This window comes from Hemicordylus capensis, chromosome 6 (assembly GCF_027244095.1).
Source record: "Hemicordylus capensis ecotype Gifberg chromosome 6, rHemCap1.1.pri, whole genome shotgun sequence".
Taxonomy (NCBI): domain Eukaryota; kingdom Metazoa; phylum Chordata; class Lepidosauria; order Squamata; family Cordylidae; genus Hemicordylus; species Hemicordylus capensis.
This window is the reverse complement of record NC_069662.1, coordinates 89707542-89723358: the sequence shown is the minus strand read 5'-3', so window position 1 is coordinate 89723358 and position 15817 is coordinate 89707542. Positions and strand designations below refer to the sequence as shown.

Below are 15817 nucleotides of genomic sequence, written 5' to 3'. Positions count from 1 at the left end.
GTCCCTTTGGCTTTGTGTTCCTCCTCTAGGCTCCATTTCCCCTGGTTCACTGATGGTGACATTTTGTTTTCTGTGAGGAACTAGGCAGGAGAGAAAAAAGCATAGGGGAGAAAGGGCACACACACAAAGGGTGAAAATGTCAACACATCGTTTGCTGCAAATAAGCCACTCTCAGCCCTCCAGGGATTCGCGGAATCCACTTTAGGTGAACACAAAGGGACTTTTTTTTATTCCTGTAGAAGAAAGTGAATGCATTCCAAGTAGATACAACTGCTTTGCTTCTGAACAGTGCCCCTGAATAGTTTTATTCTCCAGGGCTATTCCTGAAGAGCTCACAAATGTCGTTCACATTAGTTAGACTTTCTGAGGAGGCAGTGGGGAGGGAAGCAAGGCATTTAGAAGACACTTACAAAATTGGACGAGACTGGAAATCTTCCTGGTTCATCCTCTCAGACTGGCGGATTTTCAGTATTTCTGCGTAGCTTAGATTTTGAAGTTTGCTTTTGAACTGATCCAGAGAACTAGGCTTCGTGGTCAGTGCTCTCATTATTTGCTCCTTCACCACTTGCATTACCTGGAGATTAAAAACAACAACAACAAAAAGAGGTCAGTAACCTCCTTGGGGGACTCATAGCACCACCTTAGTCCAACGGTTGTGTGTAACTTCTCAGCAACATTATGTATGATGGTCAAAGGAACTGACAGATGTTGTGATCCTTTCCTCTCTTTTAATTTTAGAAATTGATCTGGAGGGTGCGCTCTTCTGCTCCAGCAGAAGGTGAAACTGACAAGAAGGTTCTCCATACTTAAGTCTGAGACTCTGTCAATTCATCACTGCAGTGAGGGCTCAAATGGACAGGACATGGGCAATCCATGAAGAGGACTTTCCATGTTTCAAAAAATGATAATAGCAGCTGCAGCCCTCCTTCCCAGTTTGGATCAGGATGGTGGTGTTGGAGGAGTGAGAATTAACCCTTTCCCCTATGCCAGCGGTTCCTATGCTTGGGTGTCCAGATGTTGTCGGGTTACAAATTCCATAATCTCTGGTCACAATGGCAAGCTGTAGTCCACCACCATGTGGGCACCCAAGCTTGGGAGCTTCTGCCCGATATCATTTTAAATATTAGAATTCCCCCCCCCCGCAATTTTAATCCCATCCTCTAGCACCATAGTCCCAATCTGTCTGAACTGCATCGTCTATGGCAGCTATTAGCACTTAAAAAAAGAAAAAAGTGGGTGATCCTTCTAATGGATCACTCACATCCTGTTTAGTTTGGCCACAAATCCAGTGATGGAAGTGAAATGGATGAGGCTGTTTTTGTCTTCACTTCTGCAACTAAGATCTTCTCTCCAAAGCAAGACTGTCTTGTCTGCAAGAAGGCATTTCACCATCTCCATCTATATCCCCATCTAACCTCCATCTAAATGAATATAGCACAGTGGAAGATTCCCACTCATTCGGTCACCTCTAGGGATGTGAAAAAAATTTCGGGCACAGATCGATCTGTGCCCGAAATGAGCAATTTCGGGTGATTCGGGGCCGAACCAAATCACCCCCGATGTCCCCCGATATTTTTCGGGGCCGAGCCGAATCACCCAAATTTTGGGGCTGAAAAATTCGGGTGATTCGGCTCATGGTCGATTTGGGGGGATTTTTTGAAGTTTTAGTGACTTTGGGGCAGTTTGGGGCATAGAATGGGATGTGGGCAAAAAGAGTGGGGTGGGGTGGTAGTGCCTAATGGGTGCAGGCTACCACCCCAATTTCAGGGGGATTGGGAAAAGGGGTGATTTTGGGGGAATTTCTGAAGTTTTCATGTCTTTGGGGCAGTTTGGGGGCAGATTGGGGTAGAAAGTGGGGCCTGGGGCATAAGAGTGGGGTGGGGTGGTAGCACCTAATGGGTGGAGGCTACCACCCCAATTTAAGGGGGGATTGGACAAAGGGGTGATTTTTTGGGGAATTTTTGAAGTTTTGGTGTCTTTGGGGCAGATTGGGGGCAGAAAGTGGATCTGCCCCAAAAGAGTGGGGTGGGCTGGTAGATAGTGCCTAATGGGTGGAGGCTACCACCCGTCCCCAATTTCAGAGTGATTGGCCAGAGGGCTGGATTTTGTTGATTTTCTGAGGTTTTTCTTCATAAAGTGCTTGGTGATAGATTGATTCATTCATCATATTCATAGTAAATGCGAGTGTGAAAAAGTGAAAGTGGGGTCAAGAGAGTTCTTTAATTGAAAAAAATCTCATTTGCTATCATTGAATGAGAATTCACACCTCAGAAAATAAGGGAATAACATCCCTTCAGAAAAACTTCTGGTAGCCTCCACCCATTAGGCACTACCACTCCACCCCACCCTTTTGGGGCAGATACACTTTCTGCCCCCAAACTGCCCCAAAGACACAAAAACTTCAAAAATTCCCAAAAAATCACCCCTTTGTCCAATCCCCCTTAAATTGGGGTGGTAGCCTCCACCCATTAGGCACTACCACCCCACCCCACTCTTCTGCCCCAGGCCCCACTTTCTGGCCCAATCTGCCCCAAACACATAAAAACTTCAGAAATTCCCCAAAAATCACCCCTTTGCCCAATCCCCCTGAAATTGGGGTGGTAGTCTGCACCCATTAGGCACTACCACCCCATTCCACTCTTTTTGCCCAGATCCCATGCTATTCCCCTGAACTGCCCCAAAGTCACTAAAACTTCAAATATTCCCCAAACATCAGCCCTTTGCCCAATTCCCCTGAAATTGGGTGGTAGCTTCCACCCATTGGGCACTACCACGCCACCCCAAAATTTTGCCCCTGGGCCCTTTTTTACCCCCCTGAATTGATTCGGATTCAGATTCGGGTTAAATGCAAATCCGAACCGAATCAAGGGTGATTCGGGTGGCCCATATTCGGGCACAAAACAGAACAGGGGTGATTCGGTTCGGGTCCCGAACCGAATCACCGAAAATCTGAATTGCACACCCCTAGTCACCTCTATTTGTGTCACCACTGGTTTATGTATCGCCATCAGCTAAAAGGATCACACACTCTGCCACTGAGTTAGACCCATCATCGGTATCTGTTTCCCACAGTCTAGAACTAGAGTGCCCTCGCCATTCAGAGAGTCACACCACTGGGCAGTAGCTGTGGCAGGGAAGGCACTCAGAATGCAAAACCACCACTCAGCATATTTCATCTCTGCATATGAGCTGCAAGTGTCCACACACCCCATTCCTGTTTTCCAGCAGGGACTAGTAGTACAGGAAAGGCAGGAATGCCTCCCTCCACCAATGGGGGAGGCAGATCCCTGACAGCAGAAACCCAGAGAGCTTGCACAATTAAATTTTATTACCCTAACCATACACATTACATCGTCCATAAAACCCAAGCAATTTATGATGTGACATGAAGATACTCAACACCTATACATGTGTTATGAATATTTGGCCACTTTTGTTGCTATGTCTTCTGCTTCCTTGTCTCAGTGTCAAATAGGGCAGGAGAAAGGCTAAGTACACATTAGGGCTGTGCAAATTTTTGGCTGGCTGAAGCTAAATATTCAGATCTGGTCAGCCAAATCTGAATCACATGATTCGGTGATCTTCTATCTAGCCCACTGAATATAGAGTTGAACAGTTAGGGCTCTGAATATCCATGAACAGCATTTGGAGGGTCGAAATATTTTTGGAGATATTTGAAGCCTATTTGGAAGCTTTCCCTTTCCCTTTTTCTTCTGGCAAACAATGTATCTCTTTAAAGGACAAAGGGAGGGAATGAGATTGTGTTTCATACATGGAAACTGTGGAGGGGCTGGGAAAGCCCTTTGAAATTGACACATGAAGCTAGCTGGCCAGTGACTTTGCTCTGCTTCTCTATTCCCTTTCAAGCACAGTGCTTTGGAGAAGGGACATAGAATTTCTATGGTTGCCATATTCTGGCTTTCCAAATCTGGGAGCCTAATTTGCATATTATGTAAATCAGCTTGAAAATAATTTTTGAGCAGAATAGTGACTGCACGTTTTGTTCCATAACTCTGCTTCTACTACTTTAAACAAAAGAAAAGAAAGAAAGCTGAAATCAAGGCAAATCTGGATGGGCTAAGCAATCTGGGTGAGATGCTTAAAATTTGGGTGAAACCTGGAATTTCTGGGGGCATGGCAACTCTACATAGAAAGAACCTATCACACAGCGTTAACTCTGTCTCCCTGCCTTCTGTGAGTTGCTGAGCCGCTGTAGGCCTAATATCCCTAGAACAGGCTACACTCTTAGAAATGTAGTTTTTAAGGTTTTCCTGCACATAATCCCTTGCACCTATTTGAATTGATATTTTGTAGGTACAACACCATCAGGCTACTCTCACCCCCCTGGGGAATAACACAAATGAATTATAAGGCTTTTAAAATGTTAATGTCTATTTTTTAAAGAAATGCCTGCACCTATTTACTTGAAAGGTAGTAGGCTTCAAGTTCACATAATGGGCCACCACCCTTGTTGCTTTCATCCAATTCTGAAAATAAATGGAGATAGTATAGGCATTTCAGTGAATTTCCCCATTATATTCTGTGGACGAATATTTGGATGGCTCCAAAAATTCCGAATAAAAAGGGGGGCGGGGATCTGAATACCAGATCCAATAGTATATGCCCTAAATATCAGATCTGTATACTGAATTGAATACTTGCCTATTTGAACAGGCTTAGAACATTGCTTGCTGTAGAACAGGAAAAGAAAACCAAAGTTCACTCCGCAGAAAAGGTATAGTTTTGAACGGCCAAAGGCCAAATACAGCATTAAATTCTCTTTCAGAGAGACTGCATTTCATTATTTCTCTGCCTTCACCTGACTCACAGAACTAGGGATGTGCCCGAATCATTTCAGCACCTCATGCCAGAGGTGCTGAAACGATTCGAGCTGCCACAGCCAAACCATTTCTGTCCGGGGGAGGGGAGCTTTCTGTACGGGGGTGTGTGTCATTTTGGACACCCCCCGCAAGCATCGCTCTACATGGTGCTAGCATGGAGGATCTGTATTTTGAAATCCAGGAGAAATGAGTGCACATGTTGACAAAGTTCATTAAGTATAGTCACGTATATGAGAAACCTGGAAACAGCTCTTGTATTTTTGCAGTCATGCTGATGTGCCAAGATTGATTTTCTGTACCAAAATCTCCTTAGCCTATCTGAGACTGATGAATCAGAATCTCCATAGCCTGTCTCTGTTTGCTAAACACATTTGAGTGCATTCCTTCCTGCATTCCCCAGGAAACCCATTAACCATCCAGATCTCTCCGGATTGCTCAATCCTGGGACAAACAAAAGAGCCATCTCCTAATTCATCTGGGTGATTGTCCCAGCAGGTATGGCCCATCATCTGTCTGGCGCAAAGGTTGGCACATTAAAATATTCTTTACCCAAACCCATCCTCTTTTGTCCTGACTTCCAGAGAGTAGGAATTCTGTGGAATTCTCCAGACATGTGGTTTTTGCCCTGCTTAAGGGAGCTGCATTTTGCCCCTCACTCTCTTGCTTTCCAGGCCTGACACCAGGTTCGTGACTTCATGCCAGCCCAACTCTTCAGCAGGTATGTCATCGTCCCACCTTTCCCATGTCTCCAGGAATGTTTATTTTTTTCTTCCCCCTAGACTCCCTTTCCTATCCCATACATGAATGACTGTGTATGGATGTGTAGCATTAGACTGCTAAGATTAGGTTAGAATGATTTAGGACTTGCCCCTTATGATTTGATGGTTTTAAAGGTTTTTGTTCTATTTTTCAACCTGTTTTGTTGGGGAAGGGGGGCCCAGCCCCTTCCCCTGGGGTGAAAGTATGCTCGGTGTCAGCCAAAACTCATGGGCAGAGTTGTCCATGTCAAGCCTGAACCTTTTGGGAGGGCAGTATAAAAGTTTTAATAATTATTATAATAATAAAACAGGATTCAAAAGCATGGGACTCATCCTATGTGATGATGGTTACCACGCATCTTCACTTTATGAATGGATAACTCCTTCATAAGAGTGTTTGACCACAGAGACGTGCATGCAGGCTAAAGGGCTTTTACCACCCAGCCTGGTTGAAAGTTCTGTCCAAGTCCCGGGAATGGGTCCCTCAGTAACATCCATCTTGGTCCCGGCAGGCACTGCGGGCCAAGACTTTAAGCACCCCTTCTAAGAAACTTGTCTTTCACTAACACAATCCAATGTGCTGTTCCACTGACCACTCACCTGGCAAGCCAGGAACCACTTTAATTCCTAGGTACCCTGTCCCAGAGTTCCCCACTGTGGCAAATTTGCATCTGCTGCAACATTGGGCCAAGCCAGGCTTGATCCACCCAAGAACGTAGACTTCATTCCCGTTCTTTACTCATCTGTCTGCCTGAAGCCGTTTGGATCCACGGAGTGGCTAGGACTCCTTGGAAGTCCGGAAGGTTGAGTGGGTAGGGGAGAGTATGGGGAATGAATTCCATTTTTAACCAGGAGCCCCACACCAACAAGGACCCTAGGTAATGGAATAGTTTCTCTCAGGAGAAGGTGAAGAGCTGAAGCACATTACATGCCCCCACTCCCATGGATCAACCCTTGCATGAGAATGCAAACTTTGGCTGGCAAGCCGGCATGAGGCCAAGTGCACGTTGGGCTTTCCCTGACAACTCGGTCCAGGTCTGGTTGCCTAAGGACATCCTTAGTTACAAGGAACTACAGAAATGAACCAAAGCCAGAATCATTTGCTTGCCTTCACCTACATATTCCCATCTAGGAAGCTAAGACAAACCCTTCCTAGCGTTCCAGATAACCAGTCCCCCTCCAACTTTCTCTTGGTCTGGCACCTGGAAGCCCCCTGGGCTCCGAGAGTTCCATCATCAACCTGGTTCCTCCAACTTCAATTTAAGTTAATGTCAGAGAATCTAAACACTGTTTATTAACATTAGAGAGTCTACTTGTAATTCACATGATATATTAGCGGTTGAGGTTTTTATTTATAAAATGTGTTAAAATTTAGAAAATCAAGGTTTTAACATGCGTGTACTGATGTCATGTGATAATGCCCACTTATCTCTTGTTTTTAGTCTCCCTTAATAAAACTTCATTGGACTTTTTCTCTGTCTCTTGTTGTCTCAAATAAAACTGCCTGCTGCTTTTGATCCTAGAGGAGAGGGGAATGTATACCCCATAACAGGATCCCTCGTAACACAAGGAGGGGCTTCCCACTCTTCTAGGAGGTTGAACTACTGTTCTTGCATACTGCCATAACAGATATTTTCTCCTCCCTGTCATCTGCTGCCAGGTTTTCCCTGGTGGTCATTTTCCTGAGGGCTATTGTCATGAGAGCTCAGAGGAATGCAGCCATTATAGGCTAAGACTACTTTATTGTGTAACAGGAAGAGACCATTTCAACAAAGGTACAGGCAGGAAGAAGAAAGGGACTCTGCCCCCAGCTAAGGTCACCATTAGCAAATGCTAGTGCCACCTACTGGCTGGACATATTATAACAGCATTTCCACACAGCTATGACCTCCTGCAGCCAAAACACTTGGGCTACAGTGAGGTCTGTTGTTATCTTGCCCCCCCCCCAAATCATTGCTTCCTTTTGGAGCTGTTGCAGAGAAACAAGACTCAAAAACATGGTAGCTAGAGGTCTCTCTTTTATCCGCAGCCCCAGGGAGGAGAAGCCCTGTCCCCTGCAACTGTTACTAGCTGCCATGTTCTTCCTGGTGGTCGTTTTCTTGGGGGATATTTACACTGGGCCTTCAGCAGCGTTTACAGCTAGCCACAGCCAGAGACATGATATTTTTGGGTTTTTTTTGTTATATGTAAATCACTTTGAAAGGCCGTAGCCTGAAAGTGGTATACAAACAAATGAGAAAAGGAAATTGCTGTGAAAATTGGATGTAACTATATTTATGAAACCAAAGCGGCTGTCGTGCCCCAAGAGACTGGAAATTTTGGGATACTGAAGACAATTTTGCTACACATTTACAAGCTTGCTGCTTGCTGTACACAACCAAAATGTATTTGTTTAGAAAATAAGAAACCTGAGATAAAAATGTATAGAATAAGGGAGTAGATGTTCATCCAGCTGCTACAATGCTTTGAGTAAAGAACCTCCATTATGTTATGTGGGGTTGTGAATGTCTGAAATAAGATTAATTCTTTAAAGAGGAGAAATCCTTTAAAACAACTTAATGTTATCTGCTTGGCAGGAGACTACATTAACAGCCCATTTCAAGGATGAATTCTGTGATCTTGATTGCTAATTTAGAAGGAATAGTGCTTCTTATTAACAACTCTTGTCAAAGTATTAAAGGCACTGTGACTTTTGCCCCTTTTTGCCAATTCCCTCTTACTCCAAAATAGAAATCATGGCATTATTCCAACACTAATGGCCAGAATCAAAGCCTACTCAAACAATTTGAAACACGTCCACTAGATTAATTAAGCTTTGGATGTGATACTATAAGTATTTAGAATATAAACACAAAAATACTCCAGAGAATCCTTGCATGAAATTATGCAGCTTTTTACGTATGCAGGAGCCAATGCTAGCCAGACCAGATTTTAGAATACCGTTCAGCTGCATTTTTCCATTTCTTCCTTTTTGGCAATAATTATACAGTATAATTGAAGGGAGACATTCCACTGAAGCTCAGTTTTTCCAATTAAGAAACATTTGTTCCTGACAACAACCTGCATTTCTTGAGATGCTGACAACTTCCCATTACATCTGCTCCATTTTGACACCCGAGGAAAAAATCCATAATTTTAAAAGTAATGTATTTCACTCAGCAGCTTTGTTCACTCATAGAATTCCTGCAGGATTGCTTGTTGGCTTTGCTGTCTGTCTTGTGCAATAACAACTAAAGCCAACAATGCAAAACTGTAGGACTGATAACACGTTCAACTATTGGAAACTAGACACAAGTCGTTATCCAGGAGAGAGATGTGGTGTTTCTGGTTAACCCATTCATAGACCCAGGCTAGCTTTAAATGGTGCTTTTGTTTCTTTTATTCCAGTCCTGAAGTAGAGGCAGGGCTAACAAACAGCCAGCAGCGAGAGCACTGAAGGCAGACTGCACTTGCCTGTGTAAATAATATTGGTCTCCATAAACCGTAAATATTCCTGATTCAAATCCACTGTGTTGTCCTTGCATGCTACAGCTCTTTCCTCTGGATTCTACAATTGGTTCATAGCTCAGTTGTACGGCGCATGCGTTGCGTGCTAAAGATTCTACAGATTCAATCCCTGGCATCTCCAGGCAGGGCTGGGGGAAAATCTCTGCCTGAAACCCTAGAGGGCTGCTCAAGCCCACTGAACTTTTTTTTTTTTTAAATCTAAGTTTGTCTAACCAATATTTGCAAAAATTGAAAAGAGTGAACTGCACTGCAGGCCTGTTGTAATAAACTGATGAAAGTGTTCTGCTCCAATTCATCAGTAAGTCCACATGTCTTTCTTTTTCTTTTCTTTTCTTTTTTGTCTGAGCTCCTAGTTGCAAAAGTATCATAATAGAGTGGAGTACACTGCAGGCTTATTGCAACATTGTCTGAGCTTGTCCTCAGAACCTGGTACTTAGTGGTATGCTACCTCTGAATATGGAGGTACTATTTTGTTATCATGGCTAAACTGTTGCAAGAGCTGTGGATTTTGGAAAAGTATTAAGTCATTCTATACTCTAGTGGGGGGGGGCAGTTTAATATCCTGGCTTGTTTTCAAACTTGGGTTAGAAGAAGTCAGGATTTGCCAATTTCTGATGTTTTGCAACAGTTTAGTCATGATAACTTAAGTGGAGCAGAGAATGCAAGATTATAGCATGAAGATGTTGGGCAGAACCATGGTTTAATGTCTGAACTGGGCTATTGTGTGAACTGAGCAACATTGAGCTTAATCACAAGATAGGACAAAGGATTTTTATACGTCCTTTTCCAACAAAGGTTCCCAAAGCAGTTTACATAGATAGATAGATAGATAGATAGATAGATAGATAGATAGATAGACAGACTCCCTGTCTCCAAAGGGCTCACAATCTTAAAAAAGAAATATAATAGACAACAGCTGTTGTGCTGGGGATGAATAGGGCCAGTTGCGCTCCTCCTGCTAAATAAAGAGAATCATTCACCATTTCAAAAGGTCCCTCTTGTTAAGTTAGCAGGGGTTGAGATACTGAGTAAGCTATACTAAGTTACAAGGTGAGAACTAAAGGTAGTAAGAATTACTACTTTTTAACCTTGGCTTTCTTCCAAGGAACTCTTCCAAGGAATCATGTGGCATACACAGTTCCTGCCCACTCATTCTATCCTTACAACCACCCTGTAAAATAGATTGGCCTGAGCTAGAATGACTATCCCAAGGACACCCAGTGAGTTTCTGAGCTGGGTGGAGATTTGAACCTGGCTAACTGCTAGTTAACTTGGTTTATCCTTCACTATAACACAGCTTGGCCACCTCCCTAGGAATTCAAGACAAATTGCATACTAAGAGAACATGCTGTATGTATACAGTCGTCCCTCGCCAACCGCAAGGGTTCTGTTCCTGGAAAACCTCGCAGTTGATGAATTCGCGGTTGACAAGGCATTAAAACCAATGGCACAGGGGGTTAGGGAATTGTGGTCGCAAAAAGATAGAAAAAAAGTTAAAAATAGAGGGGAAAATGCCCCTAATGCCTGGAAATGACCTCCTGACCCCTCAAATTTCCAAAAAATCTCGCCAAACTGTGGACACTCAGGTTGCGGTTGGCGAGACCTGCCACAATTTCCCAGTTGCGGATACTCAAATCCATGATTGGGAAAGCTGCGGTTGGCAAGGGATAACTGTACTGTCATGTTTGCAGTGGCTCCATGTACTCATTGCGCTGATTACAATCCTAGCAGAACAAAGACGTGTCACTTCTGGAAACATAATGTGATTGATGCTCTTAATTTCTGCATGTGAAGCAGCTCTTTGTCTGCTTCACCCACCTGAAGAAGTTGGTTCTTGCTTATGATAGATCCAGCTACATGAACTAGACTTCAAAGTGCTTCTTTTCATTGCAGCACAGAAGTCCTATTCACCTGTTACATTCAACACTAGTACATTCTGTGTATAGTATACACAGATACAGATCTGTGCAGTTATTCACATTATGTTGAACATACGTACAGCAGTAACACTTCCTATCTGTAACACACATTTGAGGGACCTGTAAAAATAAACACAAGTACTACTAAACACCACCACTACTACACAATGGATGCAAGTACAGTCATTTGCACAAAAACATGTACAAGTGTGCAGACATCTGAACGCGGGTACAACATAATGTCTGAACAAGGCTAGACTTCAACCAATCAATACATCTTTATTATGTCCAAGACCAGCATAAGACAGAACAGAAGGGCATAAATCATGATGATAAAAGCAAGTTACGGTACCATATATATATCTATATATCTAAGGTCGTACGTGGCAAGTCCCTCCCACACAGTGCTTTACCAATAGGAGGTAACAGAACAGAAGCACTGTGGTGATTGGGCAGTGGGGATTCCATATGCAGATAGGGAAGAAGAGCGGGTAGGGGGAGAGTGAATGAGTGTTGGGGAGGGGAATGAGTGAATGGCAGAGAGGGGATGAGTGAATGAGCGAGCAGGGGGAGGGGGCGAGTGAGTGAGCGAGTGGTGGGGAGGGGGCAAATGAGCAAGCGGCAGGGAGGGGGCAAGTGAGAGCGAGCAGGAAGTGAGAGCGAGTGGGGAGTGAGAGAGAGCAGCAGAGAGGGGTGAGTGTGCAAGCGAGTGGTGGGGAGGGGGCGAGTGAGCGAGCAAGGAGTGAGAGAGCAAGCAACAGGGAGGGGTGAGTGAGCGAGTGAGGGGCAGGGAGGGCACAAGTGAGTGAGCAAGTTAAGAGCATAAAATAACGGAGCATATAAAATGAATTAGCTGGACGGAAAAACTAAAAGGAAAGGATAGGATCATCAGTAGTTTAAAAGCTATAGAGGGCTGTTGCATGGTTATGGACTGGTAGTCAGGGCCTGGCAGATCCTACACACTGCCGCACAGAACCTAGCAGTGTTATACGTGAGGGCTGGGTCTTCATCTGAGAGCAACACCCAGGTGTAGACTTGGCTAGGGCATCCAGGGTACTTGAGGAGTAGCAGAAGTATAAGCTTGGCACAACTGTCTCTAGAAAAGGGGCAGAAGAGAAGTACATGTTATGTGCTTTCGACCTCCCTAGTGCCACAGGGACAGAGCCTCTCCATGATTGGGAACTTTCTGTATCTGCCTTCTAATACAGCAGAGGGGAGGGCGTGACAACGGGCAATTGTGAAGACTCTCCTGTGGTTTGGGATTTCTAATTGTGACAGTTACGGTGGGGGAGGCAGAGTATCTGAGTCTTTCCGAGGACAGGAACAATGGGGCACCCTGTTGGCCGGGCCGGGCCTACAGTGTCCATTATCCTTTGTTTGATGGCTATTTTCGCCTGGTCACAGCCCATAGCAAGTAGGAGGAGAGAAGCCAAGGAGTGACAGTTTAGTCCAATCGGCCATTTACAGGAGGACTGAAATTTGTCCTGCAGGGTCAGCCCCCCACCTCCCTGGGCTCGACTTAACATGTTAACAGAATTTGCATCCCTCAATTGTGTTTAAACAACGGAAAGCATCCTAGTCTAGTTGATTCATGCCTCCAATATAAGATGGAGCATTTGGTTCAGAACACATATAAACATAACAATAACCAGGACAGTACTCCAGTGCAAACCAGTGCATCTCTTCAAATCAATGCAAGAGGGAAATAAAATAAGAAACCACACAGATAGATAAGTGATTGACTGTTTGGATAGGATGGTTATTGTATTGGATAGGATGGTTATTACCTTTATTTAATTTGACCTCTAGCCAACAGTGTTTTCAAGCTACCTGCCTTTACCTTTGGATATATCATTTTAATCCCTTTGCCCTCATATCTGCTTTGTGACCTTTTGATAGCTTCTTCCACTACCATCCTTTATCCCCTCCCGCTTCAATTCTCTCCTCATTTTCACTCTTATCTCTCCACTGCAGGGATGTACTTTTATGCAAAAACAATGATTACTCTTTCATAGAAGGAAGATCAGACTCCTTGATATTCTTTCTGTAGGTTGAGCAGGCAAATTAAGTGACAGTCAGTTATGAGCACAAAGCTTTAGGAGTTGACACAACTAAAAACTGATGCTAGAATAACATTTCTGGGGGCGTCATTAATATTTGGGCACTGGACTGACACCAGAAAAACTGGTTGATGTATACGAACAATTAGGCACAACTACATTAGCTGCATCAATTAACTGGTAAAGCTTGCTTTTCTGCCTTCCCCAAAGATTATCCTGATCTGAGAGACTATTTCTGTACCACAAGCTTAGGATGTAAGCCTGAGGTACTGTTTATATGCAGCTTCACATGCAACACAACCTTTCTTTGTAGTTTTTGCTGTTCCACTTCTCTCCCACAATGAGGCTGTTCCATTTTCAGCAGAATACCTTATATTAGGATTGAATGATTTAAGCATTATTGTTCCCAACAGTCAGGGCTGGGAGCAGGGCCAGCACCAGTGGCCAGATCAAGGCCCAAAGTGGGGCTGTCGGCAGTGCCTGGAGCAGGGCCAGTGGCAGCAGTTGCCAGGGTGGGGCCAGAGCAGCGGCAATGGGAACCAGGAGTGGGGCCAGCGACTGATGTGTGTGTTGCATATACACCACCTGCAGAATAGGATTGATCAGGTCTGTTACCTCTCATCCCCATATTCTGCTGTTAATTTGTTCATAGAATATAATTAGAAGTTATGATTAACATCCATGAATGAATGAATGAATGAATGAATGAATGAATGAATTAATTAATTAATTTTCTAGACTGCCCCATCCAGAGGCTCTGGGCAGTACACAACAAATCTAAAAAACATAAAAACAAACACTATTTAAAAACACACGGCATAAAACAATATAAAACCAATTTCAAAACAATGCAGAATCATTTAAAACCAATTAAAATACTTAAAAACAATAAACCATATATTTGACTTAAACAAACTGCTCAAAAAAAAAAAAAGGTTTGAATTAAAAAAACCTATATCTATATCTATACATCTCCTTCATTTTTGATCAACCCTGCAGCCAGGAGCAGGGGCAGCAGTAGCAATGGTGGCCAGGAGCAGGTTGTGTGGCTAAACTAGGATTTGAACTTGGGTCTACCTAGGCCTAGTCCAACATTCTAACCACTACTCCACACTGTAGGGAGACCACTATGCAGATTTCAAAAGCTTATGCTGGCCATTCTAGCCATGCAGTAACCACATCAGTACACTGCATGTCAGAGTGATAAGGGTATAAATAATATACAAAACTGTGCATTTGACTCATTAATTTAAGACGGGGGAGGAGCTATCAATGTTCCAAGGTGTCCATGAAACATGAGCTGCCTCCCTCACTCTTCTCTGCCCCCATTCGGGTGGCCACTTTTGCAGCCGCTCCCACTTGCCTCCTGCCTCCCACTTACCTCCACTGCACGCTTTGTGCCTACCCACCTCCACCCGCCAACACTTCCTGCTCCTGGCTCCTGGGCAGAAGCAGGAAGTACTGGCAAGCAGAGCTGTAGGAGTGACAGCAGTGGCAGTGGGTGGCAGGAGCAGTGGCAAGGTGCCACTGTGGGTGAGTGGGGGCACTCTGTACATGTACCCCAGAAGAAGGGACCATGTACGCTGCCAGTGGGGGCCCAAACACAGGCCCCCTCTGTGCTAGCTATGCCCCTGATTTAAGCCTTTTGTACATACCCAAAATGACTACAAACAGCCATAGGGCAAATGGGAAAGAACATGAACCATAGTTCTAAAAAAATATGAGTGATAAAAGCAGAAAACAAATGATCTATTAAAATAACATACGTTCAAGATCTTTTGAAATTAGTGTCTGGAGTATATGAGGACAAGTGCATCAGGGAGAAGAATCATTTATGGATATCACAATAATTAAAACTCTTTCATGAATAGCCAGTTAAATGTTGGTATTCACAAAGTTTTAGAGAATAGTAGCTTTCTCAAATGGATTTGGCCTCAGATACAAGGTGGGAATTATTTGAGCACCAGCCTTTGCTCTTATTTAACAGAAGTCGGCTATATGGGTAGATAAGAAGCACCTCTCTTTTTCAGTCTCCAGAGAGAGAGAATAATATTTGCATGGGCAGCATGTGTATTTAAACACAGACACACACACCTTACATTGGTGTGTCTATACTATTACACATCCTTGGGGTAAAGTAGGCATGAAATGATTACAATATGCCAAGGTTCATCTTCCGAAGTAAAAGGATGTGACAGCTGAGTATCAGTCTATGCGAAACTGCTTATTACTTAATTGAAGTCTAGGTCAACCAAAAATTATGCAATTCTCCCTCTCTACACCCCAGCCATATCTGATCAATCTACAAGCAAAACAAAGCACGAATCTTTCCAGCAACATTTTTTGCCTCTGTGCTTCCCATTTCAAGAGCAGATAGTTTTGCTCAGAGGCAAAGTATAAAGTGAAAAGGTGGAAGGAAGCCTGCCACTTTCCAATCTTTTTGTTATTACATTTCAAGGGAGGAGAGGAAATGAAGGCCTTCAGCTTTTCTGCTCTTGCTGGTCAGACAGGCAAGGGCAGCAGCCACCGTAGTATTTAGGAGTCTTGCATTACAAGACCCTTGCAACAAGACTCAGTGGCTGACATCCTGACTAAATTTACTAGAGGAAGTCAAACTGAAATTGAGTAATGCTGTAGAGACCACTCCCGGGGTAGTACTCTCGAGAAATTTAGTCAGGATGTCAGCCAATGTCCTCTTGGCTAGGGAAGAACAAAAAAAACTTAAAGTGTGC

General features: G+C 43.8%; 1 protein-coding gene across 7 annotated transcripts in view; it reads right to left on the bottom strand.

Annotated features, from left to right (window-relative positions):
- ELMO1 (engulfment and cell motility 1) overlaps positions 1-15817 on the bottom strand; it is a 459005-nt gene that overhangs the window by 26944 nt on the left and 416244 nt on the right. For all 7 annotated transcript variants that reach the window (XM_053260714.1, XM_053260710.1, XM_053260713.1 and 4 more), the window contains one exon: positions 411-574. In XM_053260714.1, coding sequence (XP_053116689.1) covers positions 411-574 — 164 coding nt within the window. The remainder of the gene's footprint in view (positions 1-410; positions 575-15817) is intronic.